We start from the raw sequence: 24,770 nt of genomic DNA, 5'->3' as shown, positions 1-24,770 counted from the left end.
ACCGATGTGCAGCATGATCCAATGGGTGCGCAGTGTTACTTTACGTAAGAGAAAGTAGCGCTACGACCACTGAGATGGCAGCGCGCCGGAAAGTTTTTCGGTATAGCAGTGGGCTTTACTGAGAGAGGGATTACTGGGATGGTTGACTGTATTCGCGAAATCACTTTCTGATAACAAAATAAATAGTTTTTTATTCTTGAATGTAATTTTATTTATTACCTGGTTACAGTATCGTAATCTTCCAAATACTCTTCACTATCTGGATCATCAGATTGGTCACTAAGTATGTCTTCCATTCCTATCTCTGCAACAGAACTGGAATCAGAGTCTTCAGCATTGCCAGGAATTAATGTATCTTGACCATCAATTTCATCTTCTTCATTATTATCATCATCTTCGTCTTCATCATCATTATTATCTGTGAGATCTTCATCAAAACTTCTAGAAATTGGAACTTCATAGTACTGTTTTGATTTAACATTCTCTGTGAATAATAAAATAAAACAATTAACTTTCATTAGTACTTGTTTTAATGAGAAGGATTTGTTGTATCAACATCTTCATCTCCTTCAAATCGATAGACAATAAAATTTATAATTATTTTGTAATAAAAATTACAAATTATATTTGTCATATTTTGTCTTTAAGTTGCACGCTTTTTTTGAGAAATGCTAAAATTTTTATTTTCTCCGAATTGGCATCAATTTTGTAAATAATTTTGATAAAATTAAGGACGTTTATCCACGGAATTGCAGACCTCCAGAAAAAAATTAATTTACATTTATATAATTAAAATAATATTATTAATTGTACTTTCTGAAAGAAGAAATATCCATTATCAAGAAAAAAATTTATTTGTTTATACAATTTGCATAGGATAAAAATTTTCAGTCACATCGCTTCTACACACGGAAAAGAAAAATTAACTATAATAATCTTGGTATTCATTCATTCATTCATTCATTCATTCCGTCCGGACCCCTGCTGGGTTTTCGGTGACAGAGAAAGGAACAAGTTATGGAGAGAGAAAGATATATCTTTATTTTGCAAATGAGGGTTCGCTTGACCTGCAATCTTTTAAAGAGGATTAATTAATAACTCTAAGGACCCAGGTAATAATTTCTTTCTCCCTTTATCACGTGAAAAAACTTTAAAGAAAGTCTAAAACTGAATAGGTAACGCATACCTTTCTTTCTTACACCAAGGAATATAACATAAGTACTTCTTCGTTTAACATTGCGTTTCTCTATCTAGACAATTCAAAATGGCATAAGAACACTTTTTTTCAATTTTATATATTTTTGTCCACTTTTTGGTATTACCATAAAGTTTGAACTCTTTTTCACATAATTATATATTCTATTTAAATTATATTGTGATTAAATAGAAAAATTTCAAGTTTTTGGAACTTGATACATTTTTCTTGTATTCAAGGTTTGTGTTAAACAGTGGGACACCTATTTATTAAATAATGAATATTTGTTTCAATAATAATATTCTGCTTCATACTTTATAAATATATATGTTTGGCATTAAATAACGTTAACAAATGTTGCAAAACACTTATATTTTAATAATATTTTACATTTTTATAATACGATGTCAAGTTTCATATAAAAAATTGTTATTATTTTTTTTACGTTTACAGTACTGCTGATCATACGTCATAATTTGGTCATAACATAAAAACAATTTGGAGGAAAATTTGAATAGTCGTTCTCTGATCAAGTGTTATTTTTCAAATGTTGCCGAACAATAATTGTAATAATTATAAATTTTGAATTTTTTAATGTTTTTTAGCATAAAAAAATCACATTTTTAGTCGCTGTGTAAGTATAAATGCGCATGCGTATAGATAGTGTGTTGTCATAAACATGGTTTACATTTAAATTTTGGTCGAGTTTCTTTAAGTAGTTTTTCAGAAAATTAAAGTGACCTACTGTTTAAACTGTCCCACTGTTTATCACTCTCCCCTACCTGTATTAGAGCCCCAGAAAATTTTAATAAAAAAATTTAAAAATTATTACCTGGCCCCTCAGAATTAATCTTCATTAACAAAGGCTCTATTGTCCAAGGATTGGTATTGTTTGTGGTAATTGTTCTGAGAGTCTAATACTGGTATATACATATTTTTTTTATTTTTAAAACAGAAAGAAAGAAGAGTAAGATTTTTAGGCGAAGATATTCTTATGTTATTTTGAATCCTCTAGATAGAGAAATGCAATATTAAATGAAAATTATATGTTATATTCCTTGATGTGAGAAAGAAAGATATACATTACCTCTTCAGTTTTTGACTTTTATCTTTATATTTCCTTGTGATAATACACGGAAAAAATTTCGAGACGTCGGACGTGCCGATGTCAATGTAAACCTACTGTACATTTCATTATGTACTCAGAGTTAATCTTCCTTAACAAAGGTTCTATTGGCCAAGGGTTGGTACATCTTTATTTTTCTATATAATAAATGTGAAAAAAGAAATTATTACCTGGGTCCTCAGAGTTAATCCCCATTAACAAAGGTTCTATTGTCCAATGGTTGGTTTTTTTGTGGTATTTGTTCCTGGGTTTTAATACAGGTATAAATACGTACATATATATGTTATTTGTAATGAACTACTGACTACTCATATAAGAGTGTCCTTTTTGCACTTATTGGCTGATCAGTAGTTACTGATTCATAGTTACACATAGTTCTCTCATTCTTTTGGATATTTGGTAGTTTTATTGGATTAAAGTAAAAATTGGTTATATTGGATTAAAGGAAAAATTGGTTATATTTAGTAAAAGGTAAAATGAATTGTATTGAATTAAAGGAAAAATTGATTATTTTTAATAAAAGGTAAAATCGGTTGTATTGAATTAAAGACAAAATTGGTTATATTTAATAAAAGGATAAATTGGTTATATTAGAGAGAGTGAGCAAAAGGGTTAAAGATATTTAGATTTTCATCAATCAAAAATAAAATTAAACGAAGTATACTATGGCCAACATAAAAGAGTATGTTATTTTAAGTGATAAAGATTTAAAAATTATTGAAAATAGAAATAAATTATTATTAAATTACATGCATATGCACAAATTTGAAGAATTATTAAGAAAAGATTCCAATTCATTTTTCAATGTGCAAAGTACTTTGTATGTACAAATGCTTGATTTTATTGTCCCAATTAGAGAAGGTGATAAACATATTCAAATACTTTTTAGCGGTAATAACAATTATGGTCACTGAATTTATGTTTATTACGATAGAGTAAGGCTTTATATTTTTGATAGCCTTAATGAGGGGTGTTTAAATGTGCATCAAATAAAATGTTTAATTAGATTGTTCCCTTTTAAACCAACAGTAGTTTTTGAAGCTGTTAATCAACAACTTTTTGGTAGTGTTTAGTGTGGAGTATATGCAATAGCATTTGCAACATCTGTATTATTTAACGTAATGCCAAACCGTGTAAATTATGAAACTGATAATAACAAAATGAGAAACCATTTTAAGTTAATGTTTGAAAATAATCGCTTAAATCATCTTCTGGCAGTAAGAACGTCTCACAATAGGAATTCGATAATAGAGAATAATTAGAACCGTCTTTTCATAAATTGAACTTAGGAACATAAAAATTATATTTTAAACTCTTGTTCTGTTTTTAATACTTTGCACAGTAATAATATTAACAGAGTTCTATTAACACAACATTAAAAAATTAAACATTCTCTAAATGACACTAGTGAAAAGAAAATAATTCGAACAACTGATAATAATGTGAACAAAATTTCACCACATGAATATTTAAAAATGAAGAATTTTCTGAGTAAAGAAAATGATAAAAAGATAATTCGAGCAATTAAAGAGAAGGGAAGAAAAAGGAAGGCAAGGCGCGAAGTTACATATGAGCAGAAAATAATAAGACAGGAAAATGAGAGATTGAGAAAACGTAATCGTAATAAAACAGAAATAAAAAAGAAAGAGCGCAAAAAAAAATTTGACATACAAAAAAAAGAAATTATCTATAAAAACTGAAGATGAAAAGAAAATACGCAAGGATAAAAATTTGGCATGTAGGAAAAGCAAAATATCAATGGAAACTCAAGATGAAAAGAAAGTGCGTCAAGAAAATAATTTGTCATGTAAGAAGAAAAAATTTTCTACGGAAACGGAAGATGAAAAGAAAGTGCGTCAAGAAAAGAATTTGGCATGTAAAAACAATAATTTGAATAAAAAAACTGCAGGAGTTGCAATAATGTCTTTTAAAGATTTCAATGAAAGTAAAGTTCCACAGAATTATTTAGGTTTAATAAATGTAGAATGTAAGTTTTGTAATGCGTTACATTTTTTGTGTGAAAGACCGTCACATAGATCATATAGATACATCACCGAGGAATGTCCCCGTGAAGAGGACATTATGATATCGCCTGAATGTCACAAAAATATTGCCGCTTGATATCAGCTTGACATTCGAGCAATATTCCTTGCTACTTGGGTGGTAGATCCAATATAAATAAATTTTCTTTACATTTCTAATATTAAATTTTTTTGAAAAAAAATGAATAAAAAATATGGTTAATGCACACTAGCAACGTAATCGGCCGCTTGCGGACGACAAAGTTGCTAGTTCTAATAATATTTTTAAATCAATTTTTACTATAGTCGGTAGCATGTAATAGAAACTAACGGATTTCATTAATTATTATTATCACTTTTAAGAAAGCCTGAAATAAAAATAATATTATAAAATATAGTTAGATAATAAAAATTATTGAAGTTATTTGAAAAATTAAAATTTTACTATAGGAAACTCAAATGACAATTTTTATTAAGAATTTTAGAAATATCATTATAAAATGATTACGTTAATTGCTTCAATATTTTTATATTTTGGTATAGCCGATACGAAAATTTCAGAAAAGATTGCTAACAAAAAGTCACGATGATTACTCCTGTATTTGGCTATTTTTTCCATTCATTCTATTTCAGTTATAGTTATTAAAATGATTTGTTTTTCGAATTTATGTAAAATATGTATTGTATTTCTTTAATCATTAATAAGATTAAACTGAATTGAATGTGAATCTTATAACCGAGCAACTTAAAAGTTTACATAACGAGTAGTAATTAATTTTTAAAAGTAAAAACATTTCTCAAAATTTGCTAATAAAGTTTTAAATATTTACTTAATTCACTAACTAATTAAATTAGGAGTACTGGTTTTTTAGATTATCAAGAATTTTATAAGAAATCATAAGAAATTCATGATCATTGTTACTTTAAAAAAATGACCTCTTAAACGTTAGTTTAAGTTAGTTATTGTTTTCTTATGAATATTAAAAAATAATAGCGCATATAATTTAAACTAATAAATAAAGCGTTTCTCGCAAGTGCATTAAATTCTATTTTCTTAGTATATAAGGAAATTTTCTACCTTCGTGAAACATGTATATAATATACGATATTCTGCGTTGCGATATTCTGCGTTTTTGTATATGCGTATTTTCGATAAGTGAGGTAGGGATATATGTTAAGGAAATCAAAGCGAACCTGCGTGCGTGTGTAGTTGTGTATATAAAGCTACAATAGAGAACAATTAACAGCGATGACCTAATCCTTTGACAGGTTGCAAATAATGAAAAATTTTTTTCTTTAATTTTAACGTCGTTTTCAATTTTCCGTATAGTTTTAGCAAACGAAATGCGCGCTTTTTAATTCCGCTTCCCTTTTTCATATAGTTTTAGTAAAAATAAGAAAACTTTCTTATGAATTTTGGAATAGTAATTTTAATTTCTGTTAAAATTGTTTCTACAAAGCTTTTGCTAAAAATATATTAATTTTTAATAAATAGCCTTAGTTTCCATGACTTGCTAAAGAATATACTAAATTTTTGTATCATTTTTAACATTTATTGCAAAGGATTTTAATTCCGTGCAAAATTTTTTAAAAATGATTGGATTTTCTTCAGAAAATGATTCTCTACAATTTCACCGTGGGGATTTTAAAACAAGCAAGCCGTTTGGAAAATATGAGTATTTGTTTAAAAAAATCTAAATTTTTATTTTAAACAAATAGCCATGTTTTCCAAACGGCTTGCTTGTTTAAAAATCCCCTCGGTAAAGTTGTAGAGAATCATTTTCTGAAGAAAATAAGCCATATTACATTGAAATTTAATCATTTTTAAAAAATTCTGTAGAAGCGATATGACAGAAAAGTTTTATCCTATGCAAATTATATAAACAAATAATTTTAAGTTATTTCCGTCAAAATAAATACAACGCCAATGTGGTGATGTAATTAGTCCACCTATAATTTGAATATCTTTTTTGTTATCAATAATTCCTTTTATTCCATCAATATTTTGAATTGATAAAACTGTAATAGGGGTATATTCAGCTTGTAAAGTTATTATATTCATGAAAATATCAATTTCAATATCTTCTAGCCACCGACTTGTGTCTAAGACTCGCATTTTAATAGAATCATCTATTCTTTTGAATGAAAAAATTAATACATCGGCTTGTTTATACCATGTATCGCATTCTATATGCTTAATATTCTTTTTTAAAGAACATGCGTTTTGATATATAATTTTGAGATCTCCATCAATGTTATTTATGTAAGACAATTTTAAATTTTTGTTTGTTCGCAGTTTATGCATTTCAGAATTTAAAGTTTCATCTTTCTTTAAGTTGTTCAAAAAATTCAAATTGCCTAAAATATACAAATTATTTAAATGGCAGACTCTACTAAGTGCAACATAAATCATAGATCTAGTAAGTCGATAACTGTTTTGAAATTCATTGTATGTTTGGCCTTGACTTTTATGCACGGTTATAGCTTCAGCCGGAATTAAAGGGAATTGTTTTCTTATTATTCCCATTCTTTCATTTATATTAATTGGAACTGAAGATTTAATTATGGGAACCAGATTTGGTGCTATATTACTTTTTACCATAAATTCTTTATAAGCGCGACGACTATTAGATCCTACAGTCTCTTTATAAAAGTCTAAATATAATATTGATGGTGTGCCATCATTTTTTTCAAACTTTAAATTTAATTTATAAGAAAATCCAGCACATTAAATTCTACTTTTATTTTTCATAATTTTTTGCAAATATTTAATTTTTTTTATATCAATTTTATTACCAAGAATGATTACAAGATAAAAATTAGAATGATAACATTAATTACTATTTTCTTTAATTTTTTTCATTATATGAGGCACTCCACGTCAAGTGATCCGGGTCTAAATTTTAATTACCTGGGATCAGGTTTAAAGTTTGCTTAAACTTTAGTCCTACTAGATACAACTTCAAGTACCAAAGATTATTAATTTATTTAAACAATTGTAAAAAGTGGAGGGAGTCAAAGTTTTAATTTTTTGCTCTACATCGTATATTTCAAAAATAGGAAAACAACTAGGCGCAATTGCGCCTACATCTAGGGTTTCGTGGCGCTTTAAATTTTAATTAAAAAAAAAATAAATCAAAAATAAATAATTTAAAAATAAATAATTTAAAAATAAATAGTAAAATTTATTTTATAAATTTACCTAAAACATTAGGTAAAATGTCCATTCGATAATGTCCACTATTAAGACATGTCAACTCTTGGACATGTCAACTATATGGACATGTCAACTATTGCGACATGTCAACTATTGGGACATGTCAATTACTGAGACAGGTCAACTATTGGGACATGTCAATTGTAGGGGCATGTTAACTAATGGGACATGTAATATCCATTCACGTAATGTCCATTCGGGAAAATGTCCATTCAGTAAATGGAGATTTTAGATCTGTGGGGCCCCAAAATTTGAATTTGGGATCTGTGGTGCCCCAAAATTCGAATTTGGAAGCTATGTTTGCCCAAAATTCGAATTTGGGATCTGTGGTGCCCCAAAATTCGAATTTGGAAGCTATGTTTGCCCAAAATTCGAATTTTGGATCTGTGGTGCCCCAAAAGTTTAATTTGGGATCTGTGGGGACCCAAAATTTTAATTTGGAATCTGTGCCCTAAAATTTGATTTTGGGAGCTGTGGTGCCCCAAAATATACTACGGACTTTCTAATGGTATAAACAATTTTTCGAAAAAAAATTTTTTGACCTTGAAAAAATAAAATTTTGACTTTTGAAAAAAGACATTTTTTTTTAACTTTTTTATTTTTTTTTCATAAAATTAAGATAATTTCCAAAAAAAAATATATAGGGCAAAAAGTGGGACGAGAAATTTTAAAGGGTCAAATTTAGCGATGATTTCTGCGGTGCGACATTGTCGTGCCCTGACAGTGTTTGCTTAGTTTTGATATAGTTCTTTCTGCATCCGCTAGGTGTCGACAAGAATGTATATGAAATTCTCTTGCTGGGGAGATTGAAATTAATAAGTATAAGTATAGAAGACTCTTGATTTTAAAATAATTGGTTTTCTTAGTCTTCTATACTTATACTTATTAGTTTCAATCTCACCAGCAAGAGAATTTCATATATGGGAAATTATAATTAATTTATTTATTTATGACTCCAGAAGGTTTCCCATATTTTTACGTGTCACTAAATAACGGACAACTCAAGATAATATTAATAATATAAATTCAATATGTTTTCCATATTACACTTATGAGGTAAGACAAATATGACTACACTCTATTACAGCCAAATAAGTTCTATCTCTTTTCGCGCGGAAACACATTACCAAATTAGGGTTACTAGACTCCTAGAGGAAATACAAAAATAACTAAAATTACTATATGTGGGGGCAACGTCGAAGTACATAAATCCCCACAGTACTCCCCCCGGAGTATAAACATTTTTTACTTAAAAAAAAAATTTTTAACAATAAACTCATAACTTTGTATCATTCATAAAATAAAAACATATTATATATAAAAAATAAGTATTTCAATATATAAACATATATGGGCATATCTCTTGAACTTTTAAACTTTATGTTATCGCTCATTATGATACCTTAAGAATTTTTTAAATAATTTTTCAATACCATAATTTGACCAATTATAGGGCTTTTTAAATGTATCATGCGTTATATAATTTTTTTAATTATGTAGGAAATGACGAACGTAAGTTAAAGTGGTGAAATCGAAAGTTTCTAGTGTGTGATATTGACTGTTTTTTTTTAGTTTATAGACTGTAACTTTTTTAACGAAACATTGTGTGTCTTGTGGCGTGCAATAGAAGTAGGTGGGAGTGTAAAGAACTAAAAAATCCATGAAACAATGATGTGCCTCAAATTGAATAAAAACTATGTAGCTTCAAACTTGCGAGACAACTTTTTCAAAATTTCTACAAGTTAGCAGTTAAACTGATATAACTTTTTTAACGAAGGTTTTTGAGTAACGGCACAACGGGATTATATTATCTACCTAATAAGAAGTAATTTGAACCCATACAGGAATGTGTGCCTCCTTTACACAAAGAATGCAATGACTTCAAACATTAAATTTTAAAACGTAACTCAAATCAAAATACCACATATTTGAAAAGCACATGTTGAATTTTGCTTCTAAATGCTCCCAACTCATTGTAATCTCTTCTCATGCATTATAAAAGTATACAGAAAAATAGTTAACCTTTGCACACTTCATTAAAACTGTATAATTAATAATGAATATAAACCTAAACTGTCCGACGCATAGTTTGTGAAGAAAAGTAAGTATTAACTAATAGATGTGTTTAAATCTGGCTGATATTTCTCACTCGAAGGTTTTTGGGGTCGCTGCGACTACTAATCTGAATTTTAAATTTTCCAAAATTCAAAATGGCGAATCCAATATGTCGGACGACTTTTTAAAAAAGTGATCCCATTGGCCTCAAATTTGTTACTTGGGGGTTTTTGGGGTCGCTGATTATGAATCTGAACTTTGTTTTTCAAAATTCAAAATGGCGGATCCAATATGGCGGATGACTTTTAAAAAAATTGATCCAATTGGCCTGAAATTCGTTACTCGGGGGTTTTTTGCGTCGCTGACTACGAATCTGAACTTAGTTTTACAAAATTCATAATGGCGGATTCAATATGGCGGATGACTTTTTACAAAATTGATCCCATTGGCCTAAAATTTGTTACTCGGGGGTTTATGGGGTCGCTGATTACGAATCTGAACTTAATTTTTCAAAATTCAAAATGGTGGATCCAAAATTGCAAACAAAATTTTTTAAAAAATTTTTAAAAATTCAAAAATTGTTATAAACTACATTTACTTATGACTTAATAAGCAATAGGCCATAAAATTTTCGAAACTGTAGCATTAAATCATTTTAAAGGTGGTAGCGACCCAAAAAACCCCCGAGTAACAAATTTCAGACAAATTCGATCAATTTTTTTAAAAGTCGTCCGCCATTTTGGATCCGCCATTTTGAATTTTGAAAAACTAACGTCGCATTTGTAATCAGCGACCAAAAAAATCCGCGAGTTACAAATTCCAGTCAGTTTTAAACACATGTAGAGATTTTGGGCAGGTTTTTTGCAATAAGGCCCACTGTGATGCCTAACAATGTGTAAAAATGAGTTACGCAAATTTTTTTATAGTATTTGATCAATACTGAAGACAATAAAATTTGTTTCACGAATGTGCCCTGAAAAAAAATTAATTTTTCTAATATCTCAAAGTTTAAAAGTTCTAGAGATATGCCGATATATGCTTAGAAAAAAAAAATAATTATTTTAATAATACTTTCTTTGTATGAAAAATAAATATTATCTTTAAAATTTGGCTGAAAACCTTAACCCAAAAATTCGTTCAATCATTCATAATCTTAAGCATTCTCTATTACAATAAAATCTAAAATTAATAAACATAGCGTACAAAAAAATTTTTAACTCGAAAATGCAGTAAAAGTAAAATATTCTATCGTATACTATTATACATAAATATAGACGACATAATTGATACTACGTATAAATATAAATACATAAAAATTTAAACAGCAAAAGTAACTTCTTTCTTTTTACGAGAATAGGTTCTCAAACCAAGCTGTCTATTTACAATCTCGACTGAAACATTCCGATGAGTACCATCCACGTCGATCTCATAAACACGATCTGAGAGTCTACTGACAATCCTGTGAGGTCCAGAATATGGACTTTCAAGCGACTTCCGAGCCATAGCTCGAAGAAAAACATGACTACAACTTGGTAATTCTTTATAAACAAAAACTTTTCGCCTATGCTTATGCTCAACAGGTATCGGACGGACCTCCCTCATGTGCTCTCTAAACTCTTCGAGAAACACTTGAGGGTTAGGAGAAAAATCATCAGGCAAAACAAACTCGCCAGGAATACGTAAGGTTGCTCCATAAACGAACTCAGCAGGAGATGAACCACATTCCAAAACATTATTTCGCAGCCCTAAAAGGACTGTCGACAAAATTCGAGACCATTCACGAGAAGAGTGACACATTATCGCAGCCTTAAGACATCGGTGCCAGCGCTCAACCAGACCGTTGGCAGCAGGATGATAAGCAGTCGTCCTAATTCTCTTGCAACCAGTAAGCTTAAGGAGAGCCTGAAACAACTTTGACTCAAACTGGCTACCCTGATCGGTTGTCAAAGTTTCCGGGGATCCAAACCGAGCAACCCAGTTATCAACAAAAGCTCGACAAACTGTGTTAGCCTCAATATCCTTCAACGGGACCGCCTCAGGCCATCGCGAAAAGCGATCGATGATAGTGAGACAATAACGATAACCGTTATCAAGAGGAAGAGGACCAACTATGTCCATATGGACATGCCTGAATCGAGATTCTGGAGCGACAAATTGAGCTGGATTGAGAATTGTGTGTCTCGAGACCTTCGAGCGCTGACACTCAATACATGTCCGACACCACTCCTTTATATCCTTACTCATTTTTGGCCAAACATAGCGCTTCCTAATAATTCTATCTGTGACTTTCGAGCCGGGATGAGCAGGATCATGTAATAATTTAAAAATCCTCTGCCTAAAGACCTTAGGAATAAATGGACGAAGAGTTCCACCTCCCAACTCACAATATATCACACAACCATTTGGACCCCAAGAAAGCTTCTGCAATTTTAAGGAAAGATCAGATGATTGAAGAATAGCCTTCAATTCTTCATCCGTCCCCTGTGCTTCAGAAAGTTCAGAAAGCTGTATTTGAGTTGGAATTATTATTGACTCAACTCGAGACAAGGCGTCAGCGACAACATTTTCACTACCTGAAAGATGCTCGATAGAAGTTGAGAATTGAGATATAAAAGACAATTGGCGTCGCTGACGAGGAGATGCCCTATCCAAACGTTGTGAGAAAGCATAAACGAGTGGCTTATGATCTGATAAAATGCAAAAATCACGACCCTCAAGAAAATCTCGAAAGTACTTGACAGAGTCATGAATAGCAGTCAGCTCTCTGTCATAAGTACTATAATTCATCTGTGCAGAGCTAAACTTGCGCGAAAAAAATGCTAGAGGCTTCCACTCATTGTCGACAAACTGCTCGAGAGCTGCACCCATTCCAATGTCTGATGCATCTGCAACCAAACGTATTTTTGAATCAGAAGAAGGATGGCTCAACATAGTTGCGTTTACCAGATCCCGCTTTATCTGCTCAAATGCCTCATCAGCCCGAGAATTCCAAGGAACAACACGCTTATCATTCTTCTTCGAATCCCTCAAGAAACAATTTAAATGCTGTTGAACACGAGCAGCACCAGGAAGACTGCGCCTGTAAAAATTGACGAGTCCCAAAAATCTGCGAAGCTCCATAATAGTTTTTGGTTTAGGAAAGTCGATGACTGCTTTAACCTTTTCCGGAATAGGCCTAGAACCCTGATCAGAGATCAAATACCCAAGAAACTCCAGTTCTTCTTTGCCAAAAACACATGTCGAGAAATTAATCCGAAGCCCAAAATCCTTAAGACGCTGGAATACAATCCTAAGATGTTTTTCATGCTCTTCCCTGCATGTGGATGCAATAAGTACATCATCAATGTAGGCAAAAACAAATTCGAGATCACCAAGAGCACGATGGATATACCTCTGAAAGGTTTGACCAGCATTACGCAACCCGAAAGTCATTACCAAAAACTCAAAGAGTCCAAATGGGGTAATGACTGCTGTTTTTGGAATGTCCTCGGGTGCAACTGGGATTTGATGGTATGCAGTCTCCAAATCAAGCTTCGAAAAAATTCTTTTCCCTTGCAAATGAACCGAAAAATCGTGGAGGTGTGGAACCGGGTATCTATCAGGGACGGTGATCGAGTTTAGACCACGATAATCACCACAAATCCTCCAATCATCAAAACCCTTCGGAACCATATGAATTGGGGATGCCCAATTGGCTGAAGAACGACGGCAAATTCCAGACTCCTCCCATTGTTTAAAACGAGACTTAGCTGCTTTAAACTTATCAGGCGGAAGTCGACGAGCACGAGAAAACACAGGTTGACCCTGAGTAATAATATGATGATATACGTCACAAGATGATAGTCGATGAGGCTGAGACAAACCGGTTATTTCAGGAAAATCGGATAAAATGCTTGAAAAAGATGATTTACGATCTGTGGTAGCAATATCAAAAAGAGATGCGTTTTTTAAGAAACCAACAGTCTCAACTTGAGTAAGAGGGTCAATTATTTTACGACGACGCAAGTCTACCACCAAACCATAATGAGACAACAAATCTGCCCCTATAATAGGGTAAGGAACTGCTGCTACGCAAAAATTCCATGAAATAACACGTCTTAAACCAATATTTAATTTTAAGTTTTTTTTCCCAAATGTAGGTATTCGAGTATCATTTGCGGCAAACAAAACGAGCTTTGAAGGTTCAATTTTAATTTTTTTGTCAACAGGCAAAAGAGAAATGTCAGAACCAGTATCAATGAGAAACTTCACTTTAGATTCAACATCGACAACATGGAGACGTTTTGAAAGAACCCCCATCCCGATAGTCTCCTCACGAAGATGGGAATTTAGTTTTCCGATACACTCTCTTTCTCGCTTTTCCCATAGTCAACCCATGAACACGGTTCAACGCACTTCTTAGCCTTCTTTCCAAAATTCTTGTGATAAAAACATCTCTTATCAGATTTCGAAGACTTTGAATGATTTCTCTGGCGTGATTTAGATCTAGATCGATTAGACGAACGACTCTCACGGTAACCCCCGGAAATGACCTTCAATTGAAGCAATCCTAGCTATTAAAGAATCAATTTTCTTCTCAAGGTTCGAAGTATGCATCCCTTCAACCTGAGACGAAATCGCGTTAACGGTTGTCAATTCAACTGTTTCAGAAATCTTGTCAGCCATATTGGCAAGAGTAGGCAGATCATCAATCCGAGTAGCTATTAAAATAGCACGATGTTGAATTGGCAATTGGTCTAGAAAAATAGATTTAATGATATCTGTACTACACCGATTATCATTTAAATTATTTAGTCTACTTAGAATTTGCGATGGTTTCCCTGCAGAAGAAACATCACCCTTCAATAACTGCCGTAAACTCGATTCGGAAGAGACAGAAAAATGATCCATTATTCGGGTTTTAATTTTGTCATAAAAATCATCCGGGCGAGGTACAGTATTAAGTAAGTCACAAATGCTTATAATAACTTCATGGTCTAATTCTGCTATCACATAATTAGCTTTAGTTTTATCATTTGTAATTCTCGCATTTGAAAAAGCTGATTCCAGCTGTATGAACCATAATCCTGGATCGTTCATGAAGAATTTTGGAATTTTTGGAACACGGTAACTATCAACCCGATTATTCTCGCTCTGAAGCTCGTTAATAAGCGCGACGGCCTCATTAAGCTCAACCTTTAAATTATCAATTTGCTCCTGAGTAGCCATTGTGAAAAATGATAAACAAAAACACAAGCGAAAAATGAATATTTCAATTATACAATAAAAAATTTTATATTATAAATATATATATATATATATATATATATATATATATTCAGAACCTCAGAGGATATGCCAAAAAAAAAATTTTTTAAAACACACGAATAAAAAATTTCGAAATTTAACGATCAATAATAATCATGACCGAAACAAGAAGTCGAGATATCACTCGAAATTCCACACATGTCAAACAATAAGACAAATCGACAAAAAAAAATTTACTTAATATTATAGTCAATATCACTCCAAAAAAATAAAAAGTGAAATAATAAAAGAATTTGTCACTTTTAAACATATGACGTAAAGTAACGAAATAGTAACATAATTACGTAAATCAATACAAAAAAAATCAAATTGTCAACCCACAAAGGAGTAGTTAAAACTATCTTCATAGTAAAAATAATCACATTATAAGTTGTCGATAATCAAAGTATCTGACAGAATCAAAATATTTAAAAGTTATAAAAGAAAATCATTTCAATTTCTAAAACCTATTAATATAAGATTTTAACCTTCAAAATATATACTTTATAATGACTTACGTTCAAAACATGTAATATAATAGCGCGCGTAAACACACAATATAAATATGCTTCTCAATTACTATTAAAATTATTCAAAACTAAAATTAACTTTTGAGTTCAATTTTTTAAAAATTAATTAATATAAATAAATTATAAAAGAAAATGACTTACAATTTTTATGACAACAGATATGTCAAAAAACAAACAAACATAATAAAACATGTATAGGCGATGAAACATCCTTCATAGACTATGTAACCGGTGAGTGTGATGTACAGCTCCATCCGTTTTCGCAATTTAAGATGAATTTCCCAAGAATTGGTCAATATCCAGAGTTAACAGGAAAAAATCAGAACGATGAACTCTCATAGACCAGATGTAAATTTATAAAAAAAAAGAAAAATTCATCAAGGGACAGAAAAGTCCAGAAACTGTTAATTTGCACACAGGAATGAAAATACGCATACCTGTTGCATAGGCAGGAGTGATATGCCTATGCGCCGTTTCAAAAAGCATTGAAAAACAAGATGACTGCAATCAAAGTGACCTAGCTGTCACGAAACCGGTAAGAAGTCAATGCAGAAAGTAATCGCAGCAACAAATAATCCTCGAAGTATCGTCATTAAAATAAAATTCTTGTCGAAACTTCCTCTCGTTTGGAGTAATAATTGACAAATTGTTGGCTGATATTTTAATCCTTTAAGAGTGGTGAGAAATCCATTATGTCGACCTCGTGTATAAGCACCGCATGGCAAAATTTTCATTTCCATAAAGTTGAAATAAAATCAACCATTTTCAAAACGAAAATGACGAGGATTAAAAGAGAAAAATTTTCTCAACAAAATAAAATTAAAACTGCATTTTGATTGCAAATATTACGACGGATTTTCTCGGATAATATATATATATTTTTTTTGCACTAAGAAAACCTCAATGTCCGACGCGAAAAATCACGTCGGGGTCACCACTATGGGAAATTATAATTAATTTATTTATTTATGACTCCAGAAGGTTTCCCATATTTTTACGTGTCACTAAATAACGGACAACTCAAGATAATATTAATAATATAAATTCAATATATTTTCCATATTACACTTATGAGGTAAGACAAATATGACTACACTCTATTACAGCCAAATAAGTTCTATCTCTTTTCGCGCGGAAACACATTACCAAATTAGGGTTACTAGACTCCTAGAGGAAATACAAAAATAACTAAAATTACTATATGTGGGGGCAACGTCGAAGTACATAAATCCCCACACATATACATTCTTGTCGACACCTAGCGGATGCAGAAAGAACTATATCAAAACTAAGCAAACACTGTCAGGGCACGACAATGTCGCACCGCAGAAATCATCGCTAAATTTTACCCTTTAAAAGTTCTCGTCCCACTTTTTGCCCTATATATTTTTTTTTGGAAATTATCTTAACTTTATGAAAAAAAATAAAAAAGTTAAAAAAAGATGTCTTTTTTTCAAAAATCAAAATTTTATTTTTTCAAGGTCAAAAAAATTTTTTTTCGAAAAATTGTTTATACCATTAGAAAGTGCGTAAAAAATGCAAATAAATTCATATATAATAAACATTCTTTTGTTATGTTTTAAAGGAAATGCAGATTTTTGAAATATACGATGTAGAGCAAAAAATTAAAACTTTGACTCCCTCCACTTTTTACAATTGTTTAAATAAATTAATAATCTTTGGTACTTGAAGTTGTATCTAGTAGGACTAAAGTTTAAGCAAACTTTAAACTTGATCCCAGGTAATTAAAATTTAGACCCGGATCACTTGACGTGGAGTGCCTCATATATATCAACAAATTTATTTTCTGTAAATAATCTTATGGCTTTATTTGGAACGTAAGATTCTGTTACGAGTCAAATTGAAAGTAGAGATATATCTTTTAAAGAAATTGTTCCACTCGCTAAGTTATTTAAGGGGAGAAACTGGTTTAAATGCACGTTTTTCAGGAATTTTTTTTAAAAAACTGGTAAAGTTTATTAAATTAAAGTAAAGCGTGCTTTAAAAAATAATTTGAAAAAACGTTTAATTTTCAAAAAAAGGGTCAAAATTTGAATTTTTTAAAAAAAGTTTTGCACCATTCGAAAGAGCAGGAAAAAACCTTTCGAAAACATATGGGACAAATTGTTCTTCTTCTTTCTGTTTAAAAGTGTTTAAAATTCTTCAAAAATTCAATGTTTAAATTTTTAAAAAAAAATTCAACCCCCTCTCTCTTCGACAGTTTTTGAAAAAACCGAACAATACTTCGTGGTTAAATTGGTCCATCTGCATTTGCTGGTAAATTTAAAAATCAAGTGTGAGTGTGAGTGAACGGGATAAAGGGAAGGGAACTTAACGGACGGAAACTTATCGGACTTGTACTGTAATTTAAATAAATTTTGTAATAAAAAAAATGTTTAAGAAAAGTCACTGAGATGTGGTACTAACCCCTTAAACTATCAAATTCATCATTTTTTACAGATTTTACACAAAATTTTAATTCCAACCTCATGTTCCACGAATTTGGTGGAACATTCGCATCATGCAATCCGCCAGGGAAATGATTCGATTTCAATGAAATATGACTTATTTTCTTCAGAAAATGATTTTCTACAATTTCACCGTGAGGATTTCCAAACAAGCAAGCCGTTTCAAAAATATGGCTATTTGTTTGAACTAAAATTAAAAAACAGAAATTTTGTTAGTTAATGCATTTCATATGAGAATACGGGGTCATGTCTCGGATTTTTTCAAAATTCGGTAAATTGTAGTGATAGTGGTGCTAAATAAGTGTACAAATTTTGAATTTGAAACTTTTATTATTTTTCGAGATATTTACTATACCTAACAAATTTAAGTAATATTTTTTTTATTTACTTTTAACTTTTTTCCTACTAAAAATAGAGAAAAATGTTCAAAATGTTTATATTGTTTATTATTAATTACACAGGCACACAAAAAATAAAAAGCTGTTTGGCCGAGATACTACACTGGTCTATTTCCATGTATTTTTTCACGCTGAATCCGAATTCGAAGTCAGAATTGACAGATTGGATCAAATTTTGAAGATAATTCCAAAAAACTGATTTTGAGTATTTTGAGTTTTTTGTTACTTACGTTCTTTTGCAATTATCTCAAAAAGTTGAGCGAATCTAACAATTCTGACTTTGGATTCGGATTCAGCGACAAAAAATACATGGAATTACACTATCGCAGTGACATTCAAAAATTTTGTACCTTTTTGATTTTATTTTTCTTTCTGAGCAGTTATTTGAGTTTATCTCAAAAATAAAAGCCAATCTGATAATTCTGACTTCGGATTCGGATTCAGCGTGAAAAAATACATGGAAATAGACCAGTGTAGTGTCTCGGCCAAACAGCTTTTTATTTTTTGTGTGCCTGTGTTATTAATTTAACACCCGTTTATTAGAAATATTTCATATAGGGCTCGTTGGATGGTGATTTTGATAATCATTCTAATGGTGTTTTTAAAATTACTCCAATTTTATTTATTCGTAAAATATTTAATTTCTTATTAACTTTTGTTAGTTAATTAATTAATATCTCGAAAACAAAAAATAATGCCATCTCAAAAATTTAAGCATCGATTTATTATGACTTAAACAATATTCATGATTTTTTTCGCGCTTCTAAATGAGGGAGAACATGTTTAAAGTTATAAACAAATTGTTTAAAAATTGATATTTTTTTAAAAAAATAATTTTTTTCTAAAAGTTTAAGGTCTTCTGCGTAAAAAACATTTACAACATTTTTCTCTATTTTTAATAGGAAAAAAGTTATAAGTAAAGCAAAAAAATATTGCTCAAATTTGTTATTGTAAATATCTCGAAAAATATTAAAAATTTCAAATTAAAATTTGTACACTTATTTAGCACTACTATCACTACAATTTTCCGAATTTCAAGAAAAGTCTGAGACATGACCCCATATTCTCATATGAAATGCCTCAGTTATTACATCATCCGTGCGAGAATGAAGGGTTTTGGGAAAAAAATTTTTCTAGAAATGGCGATGATTTTTCCTTAAAAATCGTGATTTTAGTTTCAAATTTAAAATAAACAAATCACATAAATTTTGGATCAAATTAAGATTCCTTCGTTCACGTACTAGCTATTGTATAAAGAATCTCTGAAAATTTCAGCCCGATCGATTTAGCGGTTTTGGAAAAATCGTAGTCACTGTAACGGTAGTTCATAAAAATCCCTTTAAAGTTTCTAGCATATATTCTCTGTTTTGAGAAGTAGCGGATTAAAACAATCTCAAGAGTATGTACTTTTGATGTATGCAATAACAAAAAATCGATTTTTTGACCAATATAAAGGTATGTAACCACTTAATTAACCAGATTTGGCCAAGATTGGGCTATGGCAACATTTCTACAGGAGTCTGCTTAATTTAAGAATAGCGTTTAGTGTAAGGTATTATTGTTTGTAAGAAAATATATCATAGGTAATATAATATAATAGATATATTTTAGGAGCTTGGAACCAAATATTCTTACTATGCAGTAAAATAAAAAGATCGTACTACCTTCAGGGTATTTTGGACAGCACACAAACTCAACTCCTGCAAAAAGTGATATTCCACAAGGTAGTAACATTGCAAAACTTCTTAAGTTCATATTTCGTTCATTGCAAGTATCTGCTGCTGTAGAATTCCACCTAAAAAAATATTAATTACCTCAGCTTGTAGTTGTCGCACAAAAAAATATATTCTATTGTATTATTAAATATCATATTATTATTTACATACTAAAATACTAAAAAAGATGTCTTGCGGCGGAAACAAAGACCAAATATCAGTTTTTTAAATTTTAACTGTAAAGCATCTATCCGATCAAGCTGTCAAAAAATATTTTACTTTATAAATAAATAGTATATTAAACAACAAAAGTCCAAAGGCAACTATTGTTTACGTTGACGTTTGCAACACGAGTAATAGTCGAGACTTAACAAGTGATTACAAACGTCAACGTAAACAATTGGTTGCCTTTGGATCCGTGTTACTTACAATATTTTTAAGGAAGTTCTATTAATAATCGATTAAACAAACATATTTTGACAAAACTTGGTGTACTACTAGATAAAACTTCTAAAATTTGTAGTTAAGTTTTTTAGACCTGTAGGGTCTTGAAATAACAGTTATGTTCGATTTATTTTTTCACTGTTTGCCATTGATTCTTTGTCACACACCTATATTTTCGAACTACAAATAATTTAACAAAGAGATATTGATCAAAGTTTGTATATTTAAAGACTATACAGAGAGGACAACTTGCAACGTCTGGTAACACAGCATTTCGCGTGTCAAAGTTTTGAGCACGCAATATTTAAAATTTTTGTTTCTGGGAAAAGAATAAAATATTCAAATCAAAAACAGAAATTCTATTAGTTAATAAAATTTTTATTATTAAATTGAAAAATATGACAAACATATAATACCTGAAGTAATTAAAGTATATAAATAAGATAAATTGGGGAAAATAATAATAGGGGAGGTGTATGCAGGTTGAGACGATGTTTGTTTTTTGGGAAAACTTTTAACAAAAAGTTTTATATGCTGTTCAAAAAGTTCTGACCAGGGCTACAATGTTGCCTAAGAAAGTAGTAATTTTTTTAAAAATAAAAAATTTACGTCTGATTGTTCGAATATGGTATTTCTGTTCATGAAATGATTTGACATGCAGGTGAGACACATCTAGTGATTGTAAAATGTGTAACGATTAACAAAAATTATTTTTACTCTTATTTAATTAAATATATCTTTACTACTCGTCCCTCATATTAGTATTATTACATATATGTTATTTGAACATTCCCGTGTGAATGTCGTAGATGGCGCACTTGGTAGTCGACCAAGCAGACGACAAGACCGCGTGGACACAGCACTTATTTCTCGTTAACCTAAAGACATTTTTGCAGTTTGTACTTTCATTATATTCAAGCGAACATTACGAGAGCAGCCTATTGGATTCTCTTTGCGTATCCATGTACTGGTAAGTTCGATTTTTCTCTCCTGATTCTCTCTGCATTTTTGCGTCTTTTCCTCTCACTTGCAATTGCCATTGTATCAACGTTGGTACAAATTTCGTTCTTTCTTGTGAGCAACGTTCATAATTACCACGTCATTTTTTCAAAGTTTTTTATTTATTTGTATTGAATGTATTAAAGAATAAAAAAGTTTAAAAATTTATTAATTTTTGGCCTATTTAAACCCGCTTTACGGGAAGTTTGAATTTTTAAAACTTTTTTTTAAAGTGGCTTGGCGTTCTTCTTTTCCGACCGAGTTAGTTTAGGCTGTCTTCAATAGATGGCGTCACTTACGATTACCGAACAACTCAAACCCTCTTGGCGGGAATTAAAAATTTTTATGTTAAAGTGGCTTGGTTTTCTTCATTACCGATCGCGTTAGTTTTGGCTGTCACCGCTAGATGGCGCCACTTTATTTTCGCGCTAAATTTAAAATGGCTTTCAATATGGAAAATTATTATTAAACAATTTAAAGTGTTTTGGAGTGGGGGTTTTAAATTTACCACTCAAATTACCGATTGAGTTAGTTCCGGCTGCCACCGCAAGATGGCGCCAATTATTTTTTTACCTAATTTAAAGTTAATTCAAATTTTAAAATTTCAATGTATATAATAGAATATGTTTTTATCTGAACCTGTATGGAAAAAACATCGAGACGGTTCCCCCTTTCTGGCTGCGTCTATCCCGCAGCCCGCGCCGGGTTCATATGCAAAGTTCCGTTTCTCACCGCATCGATGTGAGCTCAGCCTGGAACTCTTTGCCATGCCTACAGCGGAGCGTGCAGAGGAAGGCCTGATTGGTTGCGCGCGTCGCTTGAGTAGTAAGGCGCGTTGTAGTGGGGATCGCTGGTATAGAGTACAGCACGCCAGCCACAACAGTCATTTTTCCTTTTATCTCCAAGCGTTTCAGGTGAATTTCTCTCTTCGAGCTATTTTCTCTTTCAGGCTTTGTTTTCTTTTTAGGCCTTGTTTTTTTCAGGTCTTATTCTTTTCACTTCTTTAATCTTTTCTGTTGCAGATTTATATTTTAATTTTAGATTTTTTATTTTTATTTAGGTTTTCTTTTCTACAACAGCTACTAAAAAATAGATCTTGAAAAAGTCAACTCAGTTGAACGTTTTGAAAGATACTTGCCGACGAAATCTCTATCCGAGATGACAAAGAATGGGCTAAATTATGTTACAAAAATGAAGAAGGTGCAAACCAAATATGGACCGAGAATCATTGTAGAAGTGAATGCTGGTTTCATCACCTATTTATTATCAAGATTCGACAAACACTTTAAAGAAGAACCCAGCTCTCTGGAAATGATGCAGAAAGCGGCAATAGCCAAGCAGTTTCAAATGAAATATCTTGGAGGAACATACAATATTGTTGAATTTCAATTTTTGAAATAAAGAATTGTATATATATTTATTAAAAAATTGTTAATATATAATATTCTTTTACTTAATATAAGTTAATTTTATGAAATAGAAGAACTTTATTTTCAGGAAATATGAAATAAAATTTAATCTTTATGGGACTGTCGATGTACCCGGGTACCTTTTGCATTTTCAAATTGATTTTTTTCATAATTTTTAAAATCGTGTCGACCTAAGGTTTTTTGACATCTCAAATTTATCCATACAAAGTGTTTTAATAGTATTTGTAATGTACCTTTTTTTATTTTTTCGGAAATAATAAACAAAGTTTTTTCACCCTTAAAAGGCGGACAAGGTACCCGGGTACCTCTATACATTTCGTGCAGATAAATGTAGAAATTTCGATTAAAAAAATTACGAAAAACTACATTAAACAATTTTTATTGATTTTTATAGAATATAATTTTTATAAAATATGTAATTTAGTTACTACAGTTAAATAATAGTATTTATAGTATAGTATTTATGTATAGTATTTATTTGAAATCGTCAGTTTTAAATTAAAGATTACGGTGATTTTTTTTCAAAAAATCGAAATTATTTTTTTTTTCATTTTTGGTTAGTATTGTGGAAATACTGAGTAGCTGCACTAGACGGGAATTATGACTCCAAGTATTGTGAGACTACAAGGCTTCCAACATGCCTTTCAGAAGGATTAAAATAAGTGCTAATTAGGTCAGGTTAAATAAACACTGGACACTTATGTCGGGAATATATAAATTGGTATATTTTTTCTATTGTTATATATAATATCACAGATAAATAATGATATGTCGAATAGCAACAAATAAGTACGTCCGCACTCTCTCACGTTCGGGGATTCTCTACCTAGCGTCACTCAAGAGGTACGCGGGAGAAGTCCTTAAGACGGTATCACAAGTTTGCTACTAGTTTACAATATTTACGACGACCTAAAGGCGGACTCCCCACACACTCCCCCCCAAGTGACAACGAGATTTCTCGAGGAAGGAACGATTAATCAATATTGAGTTTTTGAATTTATGAATCAAACTTGTCATTGAAAAGTATTTTACAAACTTGTCTTTTTTTTTTTTTTTTACTGTAACCTTGTAGGTTCGCACTTTATTAAACAAGATTTTTTTTTATTTTATTTATTTGGATTCATGTTCCTACGCAAAATTGCTGGTATGAATTTAGTGCGTTTTTGACTTTGTGCCTCATTATTGGGCTTTTTGACAATATCCGCGAAAGTGTTCCTTTCTCGGACATTTGCAGTACTTTGACTAGATTTTTGAGAATTTTTATTTAAACTTATTAGATTATCTTGGACAAACCTCACGCGTTTCTCGATCCGCTCGTTTGGAATTATCACAGTTTTGTTTACTTTAGTCGAAATTTTAACCTTAATATCGCGATTCGAAGTGCTTGGTTCGTCTGGGTTTTCAAAGTTACCTAAATTTAAATTTATTTGTTCTGGTTGCTGAATCACGTTTCTTTGAGCCGAATTATCCGAATTGTTCGAGTTATTCCCGATATGCGTTGCATATCTTTCGATGTTAAATATTGGGTTTCCGGTAAGCGCTGGACCGATTTTGTTCGATATTTTAACATTGGTTCTTTCGTTGACCGTTTTTTTGTTATCGTTACCGCGTATCATTATCCACTCTTCTTGTGGAATAAAGTGAGCCGGTTTGACATTTTCTATCGAAACGATTTTGCTTTTCCCGTTTACATCTATTTCATAAACTCTTTCGGAAACTCGTTTGATTATTTTATGCGGACCTGAATACGGGCATTGAAGTGACCTTTTGTTTGGGGGTGCACGCAAGAATACATGAGTGCAGTCTTTCAGTTCTTTATGAACGAAAACTTTTCTCCTGTCGTGGCGCTCCACCGGCACTGCACGCACTTGATGCATATGGCGACG

At 31.1% G+C, this 24,770-nt stretch overlaps 1 protein-coding gene across 2 annotated transcripts in view; it reads right to left on the bottom strand.

The window, feature by feature from the left end:
• Positions 1-24,770, bottom strand: part of LOC127290437 (amyloid-beta-like protein) — a 694,733-nt gene that overhangs the window by 496,501 nt on the left and 173,462 nt on the right. For both annotated transcript variants that reach the window (XM_051318992.1, XM_051318991.1), the window contains exons 6-7: positions 19,961-20,091; positions 220-484 (exon numbers count right to left, since the gene is read on the bottom strand). In XM_051318992.1, coding sequence (XP_051174949.1) covers positions 220-484; positions 19,961-20,091 — 396 coding nt within the window. The remainder of the gene's footprint in view (positions 1-219; positions 485-19,960; positions 20,092-24,770) is intronic.

Source organism: Leptopilina boulardi, unplaced genomic scaffold, assembly GCF_019393585.1.
Source record: "Leptopilina boulardi isolate dan_hultmark-lab unplaced genomic scaffold, ZJU_Lbou_2.1 LbouV2_66, whole genome shotgun sequence".
Taxonomy (NCBI): domain Eukaryota; kingdom Metazoa; phylum Arthropoda; class Insecta; order Hymenoptera; family Figitidae; genus Leptopilina; species Leptopilina boulardi.
Note: the sequence above shows the minus strand (reverse complement) of the source record. Positions and strands in the feature narration are given on the sequence as shown.